The 24,117-nt window shown below is 41.1% G+C and overlaps 1 protein-coding gene across 1 annotated transcript; it reads left to right on the forward strand.

The window, feature by feature from the left end:
• mppe1 (metallophosphoesterase 1) lies at positions 1-23,475 on the forward strand. Its single transcript, XM_005476669.4, has 9 exons — positions 1-531; positions 660-768; positions 2,768-2,871; positions 6,404-6,484; positions 14,964-15,072; positions 15,409-15,489; positions 20,365-20,487; positions 20,734-20,874; positions 22,598-23,475. Exons 1-9 carry the CDS (start codon positions 281-283, stop codon positions 22,781-22,783), a joined length of 1,185 nt encoding a protein of 394 aa, XP_005476726.1. The 5' UTR covers positions 1-280; the 3' UTR covers positions 22,784-23,475.
• Positions 23,476-24,117: the final 642 nt, after the last annotated feature.

A 24,117-nucleotide genomic window follows, 5' to 3' on the forward strand; every position in this document is an offset into this window, starting at 1 on the left:
GCCTGTGATTTAGAAACAGCGGCTGGCGGCTGCTCGCTCTCTCTCGCTGCTGTTCCCCTGAAATCAGGGCGCATTTTAAAACTTTGTTTTTCTTTCCCTTATTTTCGGAATCAACCGGACTCCACGCGAAGCCTGTTTTTATCCAGTGGAGCTTGCCATGAGCATCACGCGGCTGGAGACCTAAACCGTGGGGTCTGGAAGAGGTGAAGATGCCTCATGGACCGCTCCATCACCGCCAGTGCGCCAGTTCAGGGCATCCCAAAAGCCGAATAACAAAGAAATGCCGAGGTTTAGCGTCAAATGGGTGGTTGCGGTGGTGCTGATTGGGGTGGTCGGCGGCGCCTTCTTCTTCTGCGAGTATCTCATCTACTTTCCGACCATCCTCAAGTGCGCCTGGCCGAAGATCAGCCATGCTCGCGGCGGAGAGGGCATCGACGGCCACTCGGTGGACTCTGCGGTCCGCGCTATGGTGCTGTCGGACACGCACCTCCTCGGAGCCGTCGGGGGACACTGGTTTGACAAGCTGAGGAGGTAATAATTCATTTGCATGTATTCTCATATATATTTGCCCTGCATCCGTCCGTCTGTGCCCGGGGCTCTGCAGGAGTGATTTGTAAACAGCAACATCCAATAACGCTGACTTGTGTCCAAACGCGCAGGGAATGGCAGATGGAGAGGGCTTTCCAGACCGCTCTGTGGCTGCTCAGGCCCGAGATAGTCTTTATTCTCGGGGATATCTTCGACGAAGGCAAGTGGAGCTCGCAGAAGGTAACGTAGAGCTCCCTGTTTTCCTTCTTGCATTGCTCTGCACCCCCCCTCATGATAATTATGATGATGTTCGAGTATGTGGATGCAGAGCAGAAGCTCTGTGTTCTCTGGTCATAATAATCATAGTCTTGTTACCATCCGGGCCCCAGAGGCTGCAGGTTTTTGAGGAAAACAGCTGCACCAGGTATCCTCTTAGCCCGCCGTGGTACATCCATCCTGGTGTGCTGGGGGGAAGCTTCTGGGAATGCTCAGAAATCTATTACTGGGTTATAAAACGGGATCTGTCAAGACAGATAGAAGCAAGTGGAGCGAGAGGAACACAACACAAAGCCTCAGACAGTAAAATCTCCTCTAATCTACTTTCCCCTCCACCCACCCACTGGCTGATTCCTCCTCATTTTCACTCTTTGAATGGCAACTCTTTTAATTTGTATTGTGTTAAAAGAGGAAGGGCCTGCGTGTTTGAATTCACACTGAGAGTACTGAGAGTTGATCTGCAGCAGGTGAATAGATCAGTCTGTCATTTATTTCTTTGACTGACTAATCATTTGCCTCATTTGTGTCTGAGGAGTTCCCCCTCCATCTTAAGAGGACATCTTGAAAATATTTATCGTGGTTAGAAAACTGGCCACAAGGGCAAAGGTGTTCACTGTACAGTGGCATGTGAAACAAAGAAAAGCATGATGATTTTAGCAATTGTGGTTGATTCACAACGTGACTGGCTTCCCCTCGAAGGATTTAGAGCTGATAGCTTGCACACAGAATAAAATATACTAGAAGAGCAATAAATGGTGCAAAATTGCCCCCATTTTGCTCTGCTAACAGTCCAAAACCCTACTTGTTTAAATAAATCAGTATAAAGAGTAATATAGAAACAAATCGGCACATTTCACACCCCAAACTCAGGAACCGTGTTGGATGTTTGCCTGATGAGTGACCAATAGTTCCATAACCATTCATTGTGCGAGCAACCTAACTGATCAAATACTTCATCGTTTTTTGTTGTAGTCTTGAAAAAAGAAAGAGAAGCATGCTCTCAAATATCATTCACCAGTTTTAAATTTGCAGAGCGAGAACGTCTAAAAACGTGAAGCTGCGGTCAAATATGTTTGGTTTCTTTTCTGTCAACAATCTGATTGTTTTGAATGAAAACCAAGGCGAAGGAGTCATATTCGCCTGACAACTGACTTTAAAGATCACTCTGCTAGCAAAATAATCTCCTATTTGCTCATTCTGTAAATCTACCAAGTATTTATTTTGTCTGTAGCCCCAGAAATTGTCCAAAAACCAAAAGATATTGAACATACAGTGTTAAAAATGAAGAAAAAGCAGCCTATCATGAAATAGAAGAACTTGAAACAGATGATATTTGGTGTTATGTGCTTGATTTATGACTTGTTTGAGTCGTCTTCCTGGAGGATTCAGCGCTGTGAGTTTGCAGAAACAATAAATGCTTAAAAGCAGAGAAACACACCAAGCTATAGTTTTAGTTCCTTTTAGTTTCCTTTCACTCTTTTTTCTGTAAATGTTTGAAAAACTGCCGGCTTTGTTTATCCGACAGTCAGACAACCAAATATTGTTTCACTAAAAATTATTAAAAAGAATCAAATCTTCAGCTTTTTTTATTCAAATACTTTCCCACACACTCATTAATCCCCTAAATCACCTAACTGATTAATAAATAGTTAAATTTCAAGTTTGAAAATGTGGTCAAATCAGAGATGAAAACCGCTCCAAATCCCCACATCCTATAAATTTTATAAATAAGAGACACGACGTATGAAACCCACAGCACTGATGCAATTAAAGGCTGTTTCTGTGTGCGGTTTTGGCCCCGTAGAAGCAAAACTGAATCTGAATCAAAGCAGCTCATCTCAGCCCCCCGTGGGGGCCGCCGGGCGACCCTCAGAGATCCCATTAATGCTCGTGAGCTTCTCCGGGGAGTTTTTCTTGTTTGAGGCCTGAAACTTCAGCTGTGTTCATGTTGTTCTGTCCACAGCACTGGGAGGACGATGTGCGTCGCTTCCACAGGATGTTCAGACACTCCACTGACACGGAACTGGTTGTACTGGTTGGAAATCATGACATCGGTTTCCATTATGAGTAAGCACATTCTGTATGCTATTGTTTTTCTGTTTTCATTACATAACCTTTACTCTGTGACCGGTTGATCTGGTTTTACGTGGCCTTCACCTGAGGGACTTCTCTATTAAGCACAGGTTTTACCTCTTAGACTGACTCAGTATGAACGATTTCCAGCGCTATTCTTTGTTGCCCTAGTTACAGAAATACCTGCCTCCTTGAAAAGTTTTTAAAGCAAGAGAAAACATTAAATGTGGCACCCAAAAAAGTCAATAACTGTCTCCTACTACTACACCGCACAGCAAGAGGACTTTGTCTACATTACATAACCTGCAAGGAGGCGATTGAATATTTCCATGAGGCAGTTTTAATAAGACAAAGCAGAGGCTGGATGCAGCGCATGCAGTCAGGTCTGAAGCCATCGCTGGAGGGTCTTTGCTTTGTCTTGTTGCTGTAGCAGTTAAGTGGTGCTTTCATCATAGTATATATTAACAAGTCACATTAAAAACTAAAAGATTTACTAATATCGGTGTTAAAGGTAGTGTTTTTATTGGAGGCAGTCCCACATTTCCGTCATGCGGCTCGGTAATGCAGCAAGCATTAATCAACAGAGGGAAATATTCAGCAACAAATACACTGCTTAAGTATCGTTTACTGGATGCTACAGCTGTGCCCAGCTGTTTCAAGACAGTACTGAGCTGTAGAGAGGGAGGTTTGTGCTACATGTTAAATATTGACAGACTAGTGAACTGCTGGTATTGTTCCTTTGGTGGTGTTTGAATACTGCCTTCTGTACTGACGTCAGTTGCATTCTTATCACATGTTTACATTCCACAGCGACATATAAACATGACGTTGTGGGCTTTTTAAGACAAAGTGTTTAAATCTCACTTCTTATAATTAATTCGCATTGTTCTGACAGAGACACAAAAGCAAGAAATTGTACGGAAAGCCAGAAATCTACCTCTTAAGGCCCACCAGGTTCTGGTTAGGGTTAGGTTCACATCAACCCATTTGTATAGTAATTCCATCTGCACGACCAAATAGAAATATTACAAGAGAAGAGCTATGGAGGAATAACAGGCAGCATCGTCTACTTTTTGAAAATAGTCTCTTTTGGCTTGTGGCTAAAATGCAACTTAACCCCAACCCTCTGCGGTTCACTGGAGATCTGATGGATGTTAACACCAACGGCAAAACAACAGAAAATGTAAAGTCTGATAAACCGAAACAGAATGCATTTTCAGATACAATATGCAAAACACAAAGTGTCTGTAAAAATAAGTATTAAAAAAAAGAATAAAAGTAGAAAAAGATTAGACGATTATATTGATAGCAGGTTGGATAAAAAGAAGACAGGAAAATGTGGCGTCACATCGAAATGGAACTGCAGTTATGTAGTGCTGACCAAAACAATTTACTCAAACATTTATTTATTTTTTATACTTTAAGCGCTTCATCTACCATCTACATCCACGGCTGCTTTAGAATCACCAGTTATTCTAATGTGCATGTCGCTGGGCACAGCGAGATCATGCAGACTCCACACAGAACGGCCTCGGAAAGGTCCTGCTTGCTGTGAGGAGATGTTGCTAACGGCTGCACAGAAGATCTTGACTCTGTGAGTCTTATCTTTAACGACAAGTTATTTCAGAGACTATACAGAAAAACAATCTTCATTTTCTAGGCTCTTTGTGAGATCAAGTCCCTGCAGTATTAGAGAAAGGAAAACCAGCAATTCCTTATAAGCAAAGCACAGCAGGGGAGAAGAAGTCCCGATGACCGGTTAGGGAATGAGGGGAAAACAGAGGTATAACACACAGAGACCACAAACAGCAAGCAGGACAAAACTCACGCCACAGCAGAGGGAAGAAAAAAAGTTTATGACATTATTAATAATAATTAGATAATATAATAGCAGCATATAAACCAACTCTATATGGAGTGAAGAACAAGTGTTCAGTGTATCGTGGGAAGTCTTCCAGCGTCATGAGCCTATAGCAGCATAACTTATGGATGGTTCAAGTTCACCTGATCCTGCTCTAACTGTAGAATAAAATAGACTAAATAAATCACAATGTGCCCCTCATCGAATTTCCTGCTCATCTTACAATATTCCTTCAGACCTACACAAATCTATACAACATCTCTTAGGTGCGAGATACACAGAAAGCTAAGCAACACATGTCCAAAGAAGATACTTTATTCAAGTATCGTTAAATTGGAGCCAAACAGTGTGCAAACCTTTGACATCTTTCCTCAGCATGCTGTTTAAACTATTGAACAGATCATTGTAGTGTGTGTGTGTGTGTGTTGAATGTCCATTCACGAACTAGGAAGTAGCCGTTTGATCTAATTGATCAACTGTCGCCACATCCTCCCTTCAGCGCAGTTATGACACGTTAGTTTTTCTTTTCTTTATGTTCTAATGGAAGTTTCTGACAAACACGGCTTCTCCTCCTATACGCGGCATGTTTGAGAGTGTTCAAAGACATAACTCTGGACATCAGAGGACATCAAGCTGTCTCAAGTCCAAGTCACGGAAAAGGCTTTGAAATGGCGTTCACGCTCCCCACCTTTTTTATCTTGTGACCCATTCAAGCAGGGAAAAAATGGCAACTCGCAGCCCTTCATCAGAGGTGACACATTCCTGTTAGCACTTGAAAGCCAAGTTTTACCTTCTTTAAGTGTTTAATTTGAGTCATTTTTATCACCCCGATGACGAGAAAATGTCAAATATTTTACAAGACAAAAAGAGAGTTAAATGGCCTTAAAATTAAAGGTCATTTTCTTTTCTTTTTTCCCTCCTTAATGGCTAATCATCTGGCAACCCTTCATATTCAGCTGTGGCCAGTTATGACAGAGCCCACTGATTTCAAAGGCCATTAAGAAATTGTGTTAATATGTGCTGTTTTGTTTTGTTGGTTGGCCCAACGTTTTCAGGAAGGAGATTTAATTTATTTGTAAAAAAAAAAAAAACCTGATAAGATTTTGTAAGATTGTGGTAATATTTCAAGCAAAATTAAGAAGAAATCTAAAGAGAAATTATTAAAAAAAGAAAGCAGAAGCTGAGCGATGAAGAGATTTATTTATTTCATCACTCTATTTGCTATTTTTGTTAATAAGTCACATAAAAAAGTCATAAAGGAAAAAGATTGTAGCTTTTATTTTTAATAAGATGGTTTCACTGAGGTTTTATTGTCTTTCTGGTATTTTTTTAAACTACATTTTTTTGTGTTGGATTGCATTAAATTGCAGACAAGTTGTGTTCATGCCAGCATGTAACAGCCTTCTTATAGAGACTCTTTTCTTAATTTCTCAGGGAAGAAAACACCATGTCATGCATTTTTTTTTTAAATGTTTGGTATTTGACATGTGTGACTCAGAAATGCGAGCTTTTGTAGACATGCTCCTATGTGGTTTGATTCTAGCCGAGCAGCGGGAAGCATGCTGGCACAGCTGTTATGTAACGGTGCGTGATAGACAGGCAGACACGGCAGACTGAGCAGCAGGTTTTTGTGCTGTGTGATGAGCGTATTGTGTCTCCCTGCAGGATGGACTGGTTCAAGCTGCAGCGGTTTGAGAAGGTCTTCAACGCTTCCTCCACCAGGATCGTCACCAAAAAGGGCGTCAAGTGAGTGACGGGAGGGTGAAACATAAATGTAAACATAAAAACTCGTGACACGCCTGAAGGACAAACATGTGACTCAGCATGCGGGAAGGTCGACGGTTTAATCCCCTGAGTCGGCCTGTGGCACAGAGGTGCTTTTAGACGTGCCAGGCAACTGTTCCCGAGGTCTTAATTGTGTGTCAGGAGATTGCGTTCAGTTTCGCACTCTGTGTATTAAAAACAAAGCACCTGCCATAATATGATAGATTACGAGATAAGATGAAGATGAAATAATTTATTTAATCAACTACTGTGAAATTATTGTGTTACAGCAGCTTTAAACACAACTTGTTACAGGACAGCTTAAATAAAGGAGAAGCGCTCAGGAAAATTAGATACAGTTCTGTTTGTAGGGTTTACCCATCAGGACATATTAGCACGTCAGCAATCTAAGGCATATTAGACCGTGTCATTATTTAACAAAGACGAAGATTCAGCAGCCTGTCGAATCACTTGAAGTAGTTGTTTCCTGCTTAAATTTGTCGATGTCTCTCATCGTCGAATTTTGGCCCGCTCTTCGTTACAGCGTTGCTTTGTGGGCATTCTTTCATTCACAGCTCTCTTAAAGTCCTGACACAAATCAGTACCTCGATCCTTTTATTTTTTCAGACGTTCCTCACATTTGACTCTAGAATACTTCGGTTTACGGTGAAGTTCACGGTCAACTCGATGATGGCAAGTTGCCCTGGTCCTATGGCTGAAAAGCAACCGCAAATCACGACTCCTCGATTGCTGCGTTTGGCAATCGGTATGAGGTGTTTCTGTTGATATGCTGTGTGTGTGGGTTTTGCCAGGGGTGGTGCTTTATGGCCAAATGTCCACTTTGGTTTTATCTGTCCACAGGACATTGTTCCAGATGCAAACCTAAGCCATGCTGCCACGTTTCTTTTAGGAAAAGAAAAAATAGTCTTTCAAGCCTTACTTATTCAGCATTTTTTAAATCATGCTGTCATGAATTTTAACAGTTAACATACTAACTGAGGCCTGTAAACCAGATGATGTTTTACTATTTCCTGATACATAAAACTTGAACTTAAACAAGATGTTTTAATTAAATAGAAAAAAATAAAGTAAAATAACAAAGGATCTCCAAAAGTGAAAATCTAAATGAAATTCGGTAGAATAACACGTGAAAGTTGAATATAATACAATAACTTGGCTGTGCAGAGTAAAAAATGCCCTATTAAATATTAATAAATTGTAAAATTATAACATGATGTGGGAATGATTTCCTCCGGCAGTCTAATCAGTCATTTAAACATATTTGAAACGGTGCCTGTTAATAATGGTGATAAAACAAATGACTCCATAAATGGACATTTATTAGTTAACATGGTAATTTATGGCATAAATGAAGCAGTCACATGGAAAAAGTATGGCTTATATTGGGTTATATATTTGTTAGATTTGATGGTTTAGGTTAGGTGCTGATTATCAGAGCCGCCTGTGGGAGTGGCAGAAGTCTTATTTTAAACTTCTTGCTGGTCTTTCTGCCACTGAAATATGGTGCGCCATTAGGCCAAGATCTAAAGAGCTCCCTAGACTCTTCAGGAAAAAGACTGTGGAGTCTGTAATAATTTGAAATAAATCATTAGACTGCAAGGAAAATGATGTACAAGTGGTGGAGAGTTCAAAGTGACTCCCAAACTGTGCAGGACTGCCAGGCCCAGAAAATTCAAAATTCAAACCAACAGCAAACTGTTTGATGCAAAAAGAAAACTGAAGGAACACAAATGTCAGGAAGAAATCTGCAGGTAACCGAGTTGCTTCTGCAGTTAGAAAATTGGACCTGTATGCAAGGCATGCCAGGAGAAGAGCCTTTGCTGTCCACAAACAACCTCTGAGCAAACAATGGTTTGTGTGTGTGAATACGCAGACAAAGAGCAGACCCTGTGGAAAAAATGTGCGACTTGCTGGAGCTCAGAGTTAGGACGCACGTTTGGCACAGAGCAGAGACAGCCTCCAGGAGAGGATCATACCAGCTGTGAAATGTTATGGTTTGAGGCCCCTTCAGTGCCTTAGGAAATGGGCAGCTTGCGGTCATTCAAATATGAATCCTACATCATACAAAGGAGTGCTTGAAGATAATGTGAGACTATCTGAAGGTTTAAAGGGAAGTGGAGGTGCATTTCAACCTAAGCACGCCAGCAAATCCATCAAAACAGTGGCTACAGAAGAAATGAGGCACTGCGGGGTAACTGGAGTCAGAGCCAAGACATGAATCCCACTGAAATTTAAGTGCAAGAAACCACTTAAAAATCCAAGATTGGTAGATATTCTTTAACACAATTTATACAGAATAATATTACACGTGTTGCATGCAGTAAAATTCATCTTTTATTTCAGTCATAATTTTACCTATCAGTGATTACCGAAACAAAATCAATGACAAAATACAGTTATGTTGTCTTACCTTTCAGAATAATTCCCTTGTTTTGCCTTTCAGGACATTTTTCCCCTTTACTTTTATGCCTCAATAAAAAGCCAATATCACTCTCTGCCAACAGATCACATTTAGGTTTTTTTCCCCTCATTTAAATTATATTTCAAAGAAATCTGCTGAAATACCAATTTGGGTTTTTTTAATATAATGAAACAAGATGTTTTCCAAAGTCTGAGTAATCAAGCCAAAGTCTGTAATAAATATAAACAAAAATTACTTTCGTTGTCATTTTCCCTTTAATTTTTGATATTGTGTGAAAAATAATATTTTCATTTTGCTTCAAGGATTCCAGTTTTATGTGTTGGGATATTTTCAAATGGTTGATGTACAAATATGTCAAAAAAAGCCAATGTCCATAAGATGTAGTTATTTAAGGAACTGAATCTACATGTATAAAATGACCAAATATATCTAATGTTAAAAAGCCACTTAATTCTATGACACCAGATGTATCATATTTGATACATGAGATTTTAAGACTACATAGTACTATATATTTGAAATTTAGATAAGTTTTTATTTTTAAATTTCAGAAGAATCAATAAAAAATAAGTTATTTCATGGCTCAGGCTTTACAGGGTTAAAAAGTTTGATGATGTTGGTTGTGTTATCTCATTTTCAATGGAACTAATGTTAGGCACCACTGCGTGACTAGAGCCAAATGAAGGATGCAAGAAGCAGAGTTAAAGTGAAAGCAAGCATTTAATGCTTGAGATAATAAGCAAGGTAGAAAATCTAGAGAACAAAAAGACAAAGACCAGGAATATACAGAGAACAATGGGAACACAGGACTGGGAAAACAGTGACACGGACAATGCTAAATCAAACATGCAGAAGTACCTGCTTTGACAAAGGAGCAGCTGACAGTAGCTTTCCTATTCTTTCACATGCTACATAGGAAAAGTGAAGGATGAGACAATACAGTGGCTTGCAAAAGTATTCTTACTTTTCCACATTTTGTCACATTACAGCCACGAACATGAATCAATTTTATTGGAATTCCACGTGAAAGACCAATACAAAGTGGTGTACACGTGAGAAGTGGAACGAAAATCATACATGATTCCAAACATTTTTTACAAATAAATGACTGGAAAGTGGGGTGTGCGTAATTATTCAGCCCCCTTTGGTCTGAGTGCAGTCAGTTGCCCATAGACATTGCCTTATGAGTGCTAATGACTAAATAGAGTGCACCTGTGTGTAATCTAATGTCAGTACAAATACAGCTGCCCTGTGACGGCCTCAGAGGTTGTCTAAGAGAATATTGGGAGCAACAACACCATGAAGTCTAAAGAACACACCAGACAGGTCAGGGATAAAGTTATTGAGAAATGTAAAGCAGGCTTAGGCTACAAAAACATTTCCCAAGCCTTGAACATCCCACGGAGCACTGTTCAAGCAATCATTCAGAAATGGAAGGAGTATGGCACAACTGTACACCTACCAAGACAAGGCCGTTCACCTAAACTCACAGGCCGAACAAGGAGAGCGCTGATCAGAAATGCAGCCAAGAGGCCCATGGTGACTCTGGACGAGCTGCAGAGATCTACAGCTCAGGTGGGGGAATCTGTCCATAGGACAACTATTAGTCGTGCACTGCACAAAGTTGGCCTTTATGGAAGAGTGGCAAGAAGAAAGCCATTGTTAACAGAAAACCATAAGATGTCCCGTTTGTAGTTTGCCACAAGCCATGTGGGGGACACAGCAAACATGTGGAAGAAGGTGCTCTGGTCAGATGAGGCCAAAATGCAAAACGCTGTGTGGCGGAAAACTAACACTGCACATCACTCTGAACACACCATCCCCACTGTCAAATATGGTGGTGGCAGCATCATGCTCTGGGGGTGCTTCTCTTCAGCAGGGACAGGGAAGCTGGTCAGAGTTGATGGGAAGATGGATGGAGCCAAATACAGGGCAATCTTGGAAGAAAAGCTCTTGGAGTCTGCAAAAGACTTGAGACTGGGGCGGAGGTTCACCTTCTAGCAGGACAACGACCCTAAACATAAAGCCAGGGCAGCAATGGAATGGTCTAAAACAAAACACATCCATGTGTTAGAATGGCCCAGTCCAGATCTAAATCCAATCGAGAATCTGTGGCAAGATCTGAAAACTGCTGTTCACAAACACTGTCCATCTAATCTGACTGAGCTGGAGCTGTTTTGCAAAGAAGAATGGGCAAGAATTTCAGTCTCTAGATGTGCAAAGCTGGTAGAGACATACCCTAAAAGACTGGCAGCTGGAATTGCAGCAAAAGGTGGTTCTACAAAGTATTGACTCAGGGGGCTGAATAATTACGCACACCCCACTTTGCAGTTATTTATTTGTAAAAAATGTTTGGAATCATGTATGATTTTTGTTCCACTTCTCACATGTACACCACTTTGTATTGGTCTTTCACGTGGAATTCCAATAAAATTGATTCATGTTTGTGGCTGTAATGTGACAAAATGTGGAAAAGTTCAAGCGGGCTGAATACTTTTGCAAGACACTGTATATGCAATGAAATAAGAGAAGAGAAACCAGTTGGATAACCAAACACAGCTAGAGAGTCAGTGAGGGCAGGGAGAGGAAGTGAAACTAGTCAAATAAAAGATTAAACTGTTGATAAAATAGAAAATAAGAAAAATGGGGGAAACGAGATTAACTTGACACACAACACAGCCTAGAATAGAACACTGAAGGCGTCCAACTAAATACAACTAAAACTTGAACCTTAAGAACAAACAAGGCCCTTTTTACTTCTGGGAGGAGGGAGGGGGCTAAATTAAAGCAACTCCTCTTTTATTTAAAACAGAAGCGTAGAAAGTAATAAAAGATCGTGATGACTTGTGACTGTGCCATCTACACGTTACACCTACAGGAGCTTCTCAGACATGAAGCTCCTGGTCGGCATCCTATTACAGCACCAAGTTTGAATTCAGTGAGCTCTTTAGAACGACCCATTCTTTCACAAATGTTTATCCCCCCCCCCCCTCAGGATTGTGTCAGAAGGCCATCTGGTGTAAAACTGCTAAATCAAACATGCAGAAGTACCTGCTGTGACAAAGGAGCAGCTGACAGTAGCTTTCCTATTCTTTTACATGCTACATAGGAAAAGTGAATGAGTGAATGAGATAAGAGAAGACAAACCAGTTGGATAACCAAACACAGCTAGAGCGTCAGTGAGGGCAGGGAGAGGAAGTGAAACTAGTCAAATTAAAGATTAAACTGTTGATAAAATAAAAATAGAAAATAAGAAAAATGGGGGAAACGAGATTAACTTGACACACAACACAGCCTAGAATAGAACACTGAAGGCGTCCAACTAAATACAACTAAAACTTAAACCATAAGAACAAACAAGGCCCCTTTTACTTCTAGGAGGGGGGGGGGGCTAAATTAAAGCAACAACTCTATAAATAGAAAAACTAAGAACTAACTGATAAGGTAAAAGGCTCACCCAGGGAGATAGTGAGGAATATAAACAAGACAACATATAATACAAAAGAAACTAGGAACAAAACTCCCACATAAATGATTCTAAAACCAAAATGAATCATGAACTTGCAAAAATTCAGAAGCCAAAAAGACCCGTGAGCAGTACCAACTAAGTGATCGCTGAACGGGTTTTTACCAGAACTGTGCTGAAGGTCACAGTCATATTTGCCATTTCACAGGCCCTGTTCTGTCAGGTATTTGCAGGAAAGGGAAACAAATGCAGGGTATTAAGTCAAACTTGAGAAGCAGAAAGAAAACCTAACCTTTTATTAAAGCAAAGCACAAAGTCCGAATAGGCAGCAATTAACTAAGCCAATAAAGCCAAACAGACGTCCAGGAACAACACAAGGAAGGACAGACAGTGATACAGTATGATTTAAACAGATAGGAGCCAAGGCTGTAAATAAACACGTGAGGCTAACCAGGGAGAGTGGAAACACCAGGCTAACAATGCACAGCTTAAACTAATTAAGACAATAACACAAGAAGTACAACTAGCGACAAGGCACCAGAGAGAGCAGACTAACAAAATAAAACAGGAAGTAACTAAATGGGGACTCACATAACAGAGACAACAAGATGCAAGAAGACATTAGGGAGGCAAGAATAACCTAAAGAATCAAATATCTATTAACAAGTCTATAAAAACTAGGACAGCTAAACTAGCCAAGCAATTCAAAAAACTAAAATTCAAGCATAGTCACGCAAAAGACTACATAATAATGAAAACTCTCCAAAAAATATCTACAAAACTCACAGACCATGAGACTTTTCCATTTCCTCAAGAACTGGTCAGATTTTACTGAAACAAACTGAGGATTTTATTTCTCATTAGTTTGTGCAATTCAGCCAACCTATGAGAACAAAACTTATCACTTTCTTTTTGTACTTCACACATTACAAAACCTGTGATTTGTGGTGGATCGTGAGCTGGATTAGCTACTACGTCACTGGCGTTCTGGTTTCTTTGTGCCTCGATGTCACATGTTCTCTTGTCCCCGTTCGTTTATCATTGTCATTGGTCATCATGTGTCGTTTAGTATTTTCATTTGTATTGAAAAAACGGAGCTTAATGACTCCAGTATACTCCTAACAATAATTTTTAGGCTTTGATTTAGATTTTTACAATTCTTATCACCACATAATGATGCTGCCAGTGAACCATGGCTAACAGAATTAGAGCAGCGCTGCAGAAACCTGGAAAACGTTTCTGCACAAAGATTTCAGACAAACTACTAACAGGATGTGTGTTTAGATTTTATTTAAAACAGAAGAGTAGAAGTAATAAAAGATCGTGATGACTTGTGACTGTGCCATCTACACGTTACACCTACAGGAGCTTCTCAGACATGAAGCTCCTGGTCGGCATCCTATTACAGCACCAAGTTTGAATTCAGTGAGCTCTTTAGAACGACCCATTTTTTCACAAATGTTTATTCCCCCCCTCAGGATTGTGTCAGAAGGCCATCCGGTGTAAAACTGCTAAATCAAACATGCAGAAGTACCTGCTGTAGCGACCCCATGTGACAAAGGAGCAGCTGACAGTAGCTTTCCTATTCTTTCACAAATGTTTTTAAAGACAGACAACAAGGCTGGGAGCTTGATTTTATTCCAGCAAAAAACACCTGAAACATCTGATAAAATGCCAATTAATTACATTAGAACACATTAGAATGTCTCTCATAGATAGTGATGATGTACAGTGTTCTTGTATGAAATATGACAAGGTCATAAATGATCCCACTTCGGTTGAAATTCTCAACTGGTCACTTTAGGGTTAAAACATCCAGTAAAAGCTTGTGCTCCCTACAGCAGTGCTGTAACATATTTGCATTTGTTGCGATGCATTTACATGAGAACAGGCCTTTTGTTGTGTTGTAATATATTATAAAAGGATCCAAACAAAAAGTCCTATTTCCGCTGACAGAAAATGGTTATGTGCTTCTCCCTTTTTTTTTAGCGGCGCTGATGTAAAACGCCCACAGTGCAGCAGTGTTTGTCCTCCATGTGAGCTCTAGTTTTAGGATCTATTTAAAGCAGCTGTAAGCAATAATTTTATAATAATGTATCAAAGGTGACGTGAAAACATTGTGGCAATGCGAAAAAAAAGGGGGGCCACACATACACAGAGATTAATGCTCTGGATCCGCAGCTCGCCCTCGCCTTTACGGGCCCGGCTCATTGTTTTACTCTCCTGGTTTACTCTCATCACACGTTTTCAGCTCACAGCACTCACAGCACGCTACCTTCGCAGCACCAGACAGCAGACGAACACAGTTATCCGCAAGCTGGCGAACACAGAGCCAGATATTTCCCTCTGGAGTTGGTAAAAAACAGAGTGAATATTGGACTTAGATTTGTCAGGTGGCCAGAAACGCAACTCCAAACGAATTCAGATGCGGCTCTGAGAACTGCAACTGTTTTCTAACAGTTTGATAACGATACCGGGATGTTGTTTTGTTAATAACGATGCTTTTCCTACATTTCCTGCCAGACTAACTGAGAATCTCCTTCTCTCGTCAGTTTTCTGCTGGTGAACAGCGTGGCCCTGCACGGCGACGGCTGTCCCATCTGCCAGTCGGTGGAAAAAGAGCTGATCAAACTCTCCAGGGACCTCAACTGTTCACTTCAGGTGGGAGGAAAATTTCTAGGAGTCTTTCGCACACTTTTTCACTGTCAGCGCCTTGAATGCACTCTGCCACTGGTACTCGAGATGCGCGAACAGAAAATTAAGACGTACCCAGAGCAGGTGTTTTGTTCTTCTTGCACATCCAGTGTTTATTAAAGCACATTAGAAGCGGCGCCTGGTTTGTGTTTTTAGTTTTTAGGGTTTTTTTTTCCTGCAGACAGCACCAGAACCAGAGGCAGTGTAGCGATATGAAATAAAAATGTTACCTGATGCTTGAGGATGCTTTGTGAGGTTGTGGACAAGACAGCTGATGAATTCTTTATGTTTTCTCCTCTGCAGAGCGCGCAGTCAGGGAGCGGAGTGATGGACGGCTGTGAAGGCTCGCAGCTCTACCCTCCCACACCCCCCATCATGTTACAGGTAAACTGCATGACTCCACTCAGACTTCATCAGAAGCTGAAAACATTTAGCAGCGGAAGACGTGATCAGCCTTTTCAGCACTCGCGTACCTGAGCGTACACCGAATGCGTTATCGGTCTCTGTTATGGCCCCCGAGCGGCGTCCCAGCTCTACGCTGTGGAGGAAACAAAATCCAAAGACCTCATTTTGTGCAAAATTCAGCCTGAGCTGGACGCAAAAGAAGGGAGGAAAAAAAGTTATTTTCCAAAGTTGCAGTCTTTTTTTTTTTGTCTACGACTCTCTTTTTGTTTTCCTAAGGGCAGAATCTCCTTGCTGTGCTCCAGCAGAAGAAAAACAACACAAAGACCTTCACAAAATTTCTTTCTACAAAGTAGTATTTCTGGAAAATATCCACATGGTTTCATTTAGAATGCTGAAGTCTTCACATCAGCTTCAGCTATGATAATAATAATAATCTCTTCTCCGCTGTGCAGAGTGGTGCATATCTGTCAAACTCGAGTCATGCTGGGAAGGCATCGCTTCCAGTATCCAATCTGTTTTTCAATGTACACATACCAACAAGTGAGAAAAATCATTTCATGTTCTTTGTTGTGCATCTGCTTTTTTCTTTCGTTTCTATTTTCTCCGTTTCCTTCCTGTGTCTGTGTTCGCGCTTACCTTTGAGGTTGGTTCTCTGTGTGTGTCGTTGTGGTTTTACTTCCTGTTTTTGACCTATTTAATCAGCACTCTGTGTATATCTAGCTGTGTCTTTCTTTCTGTCTTTGCTGGACTGTCAGTTTTCCCTCCTGAGCTTCTTGCCTTCATCCTCTGTGCCTCCTGGCATTCCTGGTTAGTTTCGCTTTTGTGACTTTGATGTTTTCCTCTTTGGACGATGGTTAATCAGACTTTTAATTAAAGATCTTTGTCAGTTTTTTTCATCCAGCCTTTCTATCTGCATTTGGGTCTTCCTCTCAGCTGACCCTGTAATCAATTAATACATTTAGAACTTCACTTAATTACTGATTACTGATTTTGGAAACACACGGTTAACGTTCAACATTTTATACTTAACAGGGACCTGTCATGTGCTTTTCCATCTCCATATTTCTATTTTTGCTTTCCACATACCACGGTTTCAAATCATTTCAAAAAATTGGTCCCCAGCTCAAACTGTTTCTCTCACTTAACCTCGCTTTCTTCTGATTGGCCGCCCCTCACAAACAGAAGCTTTCAGCAGGAGGTGATGAAGGTTTCAGTGGTCACAGCCAGAGTTGTCTAAGAATACCACAATATTATCACATTAAGCCGATAACAGAAAAAACAAAACTGTGTGAAGACGGAGCTCTTGGCTCACAGGGATCACTTATTCATACACTGACCTCAATATTTGAAACTGGGAATCTTAAAAAAGGCCATCAATCATTGTACAAACAGACACTGACAAAAAAAAACTACAGTTTTTATATATATTGAAATAAATGTTGTACAACAACCAAATAAATTTCAGCCAAATTTTATATAAAAATATATATATGTATACATGTTTGCATATTTGCGTTTTTTGAACAGTATTTGTGATCCAGATGTGTACCAAACGTTCACGTTTGAAACTAATTTAACAACAATTTAGGCTCAACAGCTGCGGATCATTTAGAGCTTTTAGGCCTTGAATCAGCGGAAAATATCTCAGTGGAGTATCACTGAATGACTGACACGAGGCTGAATTTAAATGTTTGCATCAGCCTTAAAATACAACTTTACCCGTCCTAGTTTTCAACCAAATTTAGAGATAAACGTGATGTTTTTAAAGGTAAGCGATTGATCGACAAGACTTAACCTGAAAACAACATCCACTGATTACTGTGTGGTGTGCAGGGATGCTGGTTCAAGCTGTAGGTTCAACTCTATGAAATGACCAATCATTACACGCTGCTTTACAACAGGTCTGCAACTGTGTTTGAAGCTGACATCGAACAATCTACTTAAATGCTCTGTCAGCTCTTTTTTACTGTTAGAGGACGTGTCTGCATAAGAGAATTAATTACCTATTTTACAAATATACGATTTAACCAAAAATGAAATGAGCTTCAAAACTGTTCGACTCTCTAATTACATGTTTAGATAACTCAAACTTTAATTCCATCGTAATACAGACCTGCAGAAAATTAGGGAATGTTTACTATTTGTGAACATATTGTCTGTCATGTGAATGCAGTAATTCATAATAACACCATCCTTTGTTATAAAACTGTGGCAGTCACTTCTCTCTCTAAAACCATCAAATTATGGCATCTGATGGTAAAATATGCAGCACGAAGGTCAGATGTTTTATGTTTTAGTTCATCATAGAAAACAGTTGTGCCTGTAAGTGAAGCGCCCTTGAAATCGCATTAGATAGCAATAGACACTAACTGTCATTTGCCTATGACAGTGCCGTTATTAACTTTTTTTTTGAGGATGGCGTGCTGCTCGTGTGTGCAGATCTGAAAAGGACAATATGTGCTCCTTTTTGTGGCAAAGCTCAGTTTTGAGTCAGTAAATGTTTGAGAGAGACACTCCACATTGCCAAAAGTATTCACTCATCCATCCAAGTCATTGAATTCAGGTGTTCCAATCACTTCTATGACCACGCGTGTGTAAAATCAAGCACCTAGGCATGCAGACTGCTTCTACATGAACTGCTTCTTCTGAAAGAATAGGTCACTCAGGAGCTCAGTCAATTCCAGCATGGTATCCTGATAGGATGCCAACTGTGCAGTCCAGTTGTGAAGTTTCCTCACAGTCAGCTGTTAGTGGGATTATAACAAAGTGGAAGTGAATAACAACAAGACCATCTAAAATCACATAGTGGGGTCAGTGGATGCTAAGGTGCATAGAGGTTACAAGTATCTGCAGAGGCAATCGCTACAGACTTCCATGTGGCCGTCAGGTTTTCCAAGAACAGTGCGTAGAGAGCTTCATGGAATGGGTTTCCATGGCCGAGCAGCTGCATCCAAGCCTTACATCACCAAACACAATGCAAAGCAGATGCAGTGATGTAAACCACGCAGCCACTGGACTCTAAAGCAGTATTGTGGTCTCTGGAGTGACTATTCACGCTTCTCCATCTGGCAATCCGATGGATGAGTCTGGGTTTAGTGGTTGCCAGGGGAACGGTACTTGTCTGACTGCGCTGTGCCAAGTGTAAAGTTTGGTGGAGGGGGGATTATGGTGTGGGGCTCTTAAAAAACTCTTAATGCTTCAGCATACCAACACATTTTGGACAATTTTGTGCTTGGGGACGGCCCCTTCCTGCTCCAACATGACTGCGCATCATTGCACAAAGGTCCATAAAGACATGGATGAGCGAGTTTGGTGTGGAAGAAGTTGACTGGCCTGCACAGAGTCCCGACCTCAACCCCATAGAACACCTGTCTGTATGGCTGTCTGACCTCACAAATGTGCTTCTAGAAGAATGATCAAAAATTCCCACGAACTCACCCCTAAACCTCGTGGAAAGCCTTACCAGGAGATCTGAAGCTGTTATAGCTGCACAGGGTGGACCGACATCATATTAAACCCTTTGGATGTGATGTCACTCAAGTTCATATGTGTGTGATCACAGATGAGTGAAAACTTTTAGCAATATTGTGCATCTCTCAGTCTAGTTCAATGCACTATCCCAGTATGGTCATCTGTGGTGCTAAACTAAACTCCCAAAGTTGAACAGGTAAGAAGGTAACACCTGCACAAAACGTAAGGAGAAACTTTACAAGTCTCAGTTTTTTCTGCTATTTCAACGAACAAAGGAGAGCACGATTAAAAAAGAGGCGACCTCCCATTTTCATTTCTTAGTTCATACATCCTCGATTCCTCTCCTCGCTTCATAGTCCCTCCCAACAGAGATGCAAGCGGAGGAAGCGATAGGGAGACATGAGAAGAGAGGAGTCGAGGCAGCAGTCATTTGACAACCACACCATAAATTCCTTTTATTTAGCCGACTGCTGCTGTATTTTATGATCGTAAATGTAACAGTGCAACAGTGTGACAAGATATTAGATGCTTTTCTTAATCGCACACAGGAAGGTTTGATGTACTTAAATAACTGAAACTGCATATAAAGAGGATAGTTGTTTAAAGAGCCTCTCTTTTTGCAGTATATTCCAAGCGCGTGCATGAATGTTTTATACACAACAGGCAAAGAAACACATCCAAGGATTATAGCTCCTCCGGCAAGCCTCCTCTGGCTCTCCAATGCATTTTAGGGACAGAGACATCCTTCATCATTGTGTGCTGAGATTGATTCCTGAGTCACAGGCGGGATAGAGAGGACAGAGGAGATAAAGAGGCACTAAGTAGATAAATGAGAATAGTGTAATTTATGTACAAGATTTTAGCAGGTGATTGGTTTAAATAGTCACATGACACAGATTGAAATTTCTGACTGAGGTTACACCACACACTCTGGGATCCATGCTTTATATAAACTTCCTTCAGAGGAAGCACTTTCAACTAAAATCATCATTCAGTCCAGAAGGTGTCATGAGTGTCGTGGTGTGTTGAGTGTTACGATTCAGTACTCTCTCCGTGACAGCGACTTTGATGGATTGCCCGTTCTATCTGGAAGAATTACACGTTCAAGTCCAGTGAAACGCAGAGTGGCAGGAGAACCATGTCTGGCATCGTGAAACTTTGGGGAACGTGGCTATTCTCCATGTTCCCTGTGCAAATGGCTGTTTAGACACGTGGATCACTGCAGATGTATTTATGAACTGTTTGATGGGGGAATTACGTGGTTGGGTGAAAAACTTGACATCAGAAATGCTGTTACTGAGCTGCCTCTCAGCCTGTTTCCTGTTCTTCCATGAAAAATCCAAATCCATGCACGTTTCCCTAACTGTGTGCTCCGTTCTGCAGCACTATCCTCTGTTCAGAGTGAGTGACGCTGGCTGCACAGGACAGGACGCCGCGCCGCCTGAAGAGCGACACCTGCTGTTCAGAGAGAAGTACGACGTGCTGTCGAAGGAGGCCTCACAGAGAGTGAGTACTCTGCAGTCTCATCACACCGCCTCCGCTGTCTGTCTTTTTTTTTCTTTCCTTTTCTCTCAAAGCGCAGATCTGTTCTGAAGTGTTTTCATCCAATTAAAACGGCGAACAACAGCCCGCCGTCAGAAATAGTCTCGTATAGAAACAGCAGATGATGGTGATGATGATGGTGATGATGAAACTGGTGATGTAAGGGAGCAGCAACCAGCCTCTGAAGCAGTTATGGGTTTCTCTCCTCAGCTGCTGCAGTGGTTTAAGCCCCGCCTCATCCTCAGCGGACACACCCACAGCGGATGTGAGGTTCTCCATGACAACAAGTACCCAGAAATCAGCGTGCCATCCTTCAGCTGGAGGAACAGAAACAACCCCAGCTTCATCCTTGTGAGTGAAAGCAAAATCGTGAACAGACTTTTTACAGTGTGCGGATTAAAGTCGGCATTTTTCAACCAGCAATAGATGAAAAATAATCTAATTAATCTGTATTATAGAGAGAGATTATTAAGGTGGGCTGGGCTGTTTCTGTGTGGTTTGCCTTTTCTCTCTGTTTAGCTGCCCAGTGCACAACCTTACTGTTATGGTTCAGTCTCAGTGGTGTAGAGTAGTTTTTAGCCCCAGCTTTTCTTTGAAAGCCACTGCTGAGCATGCAAACACTGTAAGCAACTATCTGATGAACACATCAGAGAATTTAGCAGCTGTGCCAGATGTTTCCCTCAGGAGAATCAATAAGGAGTGAGCAGTTGGTTACAAACTACATCTGGCACAATATCAGGTTTTACTTCACAGTTATAGAAGTAATAAATATACATATATTAACTATAGATATCTATAGAAAATCCATCCATCCATTTTGTTCTACTTATACTATTCAGAGTTGTTGTGGGGGCTGGACCTATCCCAGCTGTCATGGGGCGAGAGGTGGGGTACACCCTGGACAGGTTGCTACGCTCATCAAATGCAGCTCTAATTCATGGCAAGTCAAAATGACCCTCAACTCCCAACATCCAGTCTGCCACTGGTTTGAATCTAAATGGGCTGTAGGCGTGTATGTGAGCATGAATGACTGCTTTTCTCTGCATGTTTGCCCAGTGCTAAAACGATGACCAGTACAGGGTAGTGGTGATTTGAACCCCCTTTTGACTCCACGGCTGCCTTCATGGTTTAGATTCGACGAGGTGCTGCAAAAATTCTTCAGAGGTTTCAGTCCAAATTGGCATGGCAGCATCACAAAGTTACTGGAGATTTGTCAGCCGCGGATCCATGATCCACAACCACGTTTTCATCTATTTTACTTCCACCAAGGAAGGAGGTGATTTTGAATCTTTTTTGTGAGAGTGTCCTGAGCTGACAAATGCCATCTTAAACCAAAGCAGCACCTCAAAGTTCAGGTTTGAGATATTGTTCCAATATATTTGAGAAAGAAATTATCCTGTTTCTTCTTTTTAAAAACTCAAAATCCCAGAAGCTACAAAATCCTGATTACAGGTGAGAATATGTCCCTGACTATATGCTCTGTTTAGCCATATTATCTTCTTTACTTAGTGAGTGACGCCAGCTTCACAGGAGAGGACATGACTGATGATTAGTCCCACCTTTGCTGCTCTGGAGGCTTTTGTTTGAACTTGATTTAAGCAGAAACTCTTAAAGGAAAGTTAAGAGAGGGGGTGACAAAGGTAACATTAAACTAACACGATTTTGTCCAATATCGCTGAGAGAGAAACATTCAGATTTTTCTCCAGAGAAAATCAACAAGAACAGGGACGACATGCAAACTCTAGCTAGATTCAGCCATCGGTGGCCTAAATTAGATGTTTTTCTTTCATACAAACAATTAGTTTCCTAATAAAGTGTTTAATTATATAGTAAACAATCTGCTGAGGTGAGATTCTGTTGAATCTGTTGTTCCTGTTGTTTACAGGCTATAAAAAAACAGATTCATGCAGAAAAAAAAATAGGAAGAAAGGAACTCAAAATGAGCTCCTATTTTTAATCTTCGGAGGCCCTCTGGTGGCCGAAGAGCTCTAAGCAGCCACCTCTGCCAGTATGAACATTACTCATCACCTCTAACTCACGTTATTTCTCACTTCTCCCCCCTTTCTTCTCCCAGGCGACGGTGTCACCGAGCAGTTACACGCTGTCCAAATGTTTCCTGCCGGAGGAGAGCACGGTGATCAGCGTTTACTGCTCGGCCGGCGCCTGCCTGCTGCTGCTGTTCCTCGCTCACTGTCTGTGGATGAAAGGCCTGCTGCAGTGCCTCAGCCTCTGCCTGCTGGGGAAACACAAGTCTCTGTGAACTACATTAGCCACAGCCCTCCGGGACAGAGCCATAAGCTGGTAATTTGGTGTAAGTTGATGTGAGGATGCTCTGTGTGGACCAAAAAAACGACAAGAAAAAAAAAAAATCTGTTTGCACAACCTTGATTTGTTTGTCCGGGTGTTTAAAGGCACTGTGAAGGACGTGATATGATTTTTAAATGTTTTTAAAGGACTCAGAGTTAATCACTACTGGTACTGATGATGGTGATGTTAGAGCCTGTGACGGAGGCCCAATTGTTCTTACAAATCATCAGTTGTAACTTCCTTGGAGGAAAAGTAACAGTCACTGACTTCACCGCTGAGTGAGAAAGTACGCACGCGTGGCACGGGGTAGCACAAATCAAAGGAGTAAATATGTAAATACTAACTGTCCCTGGTCTGGTTTAAGGTGGTGAAGTTAGAGGTGCTTTAAGTCTCTTCTCTCTGATGTTACCTGTGAGCCGATGTGAACGCACACTGATCATCTCACTCAACTCTGAACACTCTTCGTTTCTGTCGTCGATGTCAGATAGTCCATCCGGGTTCCTCATTGTTTTTATGACGCATATCAGAGAAAAAACAAAAAGATATCGTTGCTGATTTTCTGTGCCAAATGTTTGTGAAGGTTTTTTGCCAAATTGTTGGAACGTTTCTGATGAACTGTACATAATAAATAATCAGAATCTTAAAGCCTGTTTCACAGTTTTCTGGTGGACGAGGGAGGATGTTATCACACGCGACAGACGAAATCCTTAATATATAGGTACAAATATTTTATGTTTGCAGATTCATGTGAAATAAAATGTAAGAAAATTGGTTCAAAATTTGTTTTCATTTGGTTTGCTTGGTTGTTTTTTAGTTTAGTCATTTTATAACTGAGAAAACACAGCTTTTAGCAACAGTATAACAAAGTACCTTCATTTTTTACTTTAGTAATGTGCAGGATTAATCCACTATGTTTATTTTATATTAAATTAGTCACTATTTATTGATTGATTGGATTATAAAGTCTATAGAACAGACCTTAACTGTGACCCAGTGTCATCTTTTTAGCTGTGGTTAAAAAGAATACCAGAATACTTTGATATACAGACTTGGTCGACCTAATGACTGCTGGTGCCCGGGTCCCGTAGCTTCAAAACAAGCCCGAAATCATCATGATGCTGATTTTCATTACACTTGAATGAGATCTTTGTGCTACTATGCTGTGCTCCATTTCTGCCAGACGTGGCACTGTACTTTATGGCCAAATGTCCACTTTGATTTCATCTGTCGACAGGACATCGTTCCAGAAGTCCTGTGGTTTGTTCAGATGCACATTTGCAAACCTCA

Source organism: Oreochromis niloticus, linkage group LG18, assembly GCF_001858045.2.
Source record: "Oreochromis niloticus isolate F11D_XX linkage group LG18, O_niloticus_UMD_NMBU, whole genome shotgun sequence".
NCBI classification, from domain to species: Eukaryota; Metazoa; Chordata; class Actinopteri; order Cichliformes; family Cichlidae; genus Oreochromis; species Oreochromis niloticus.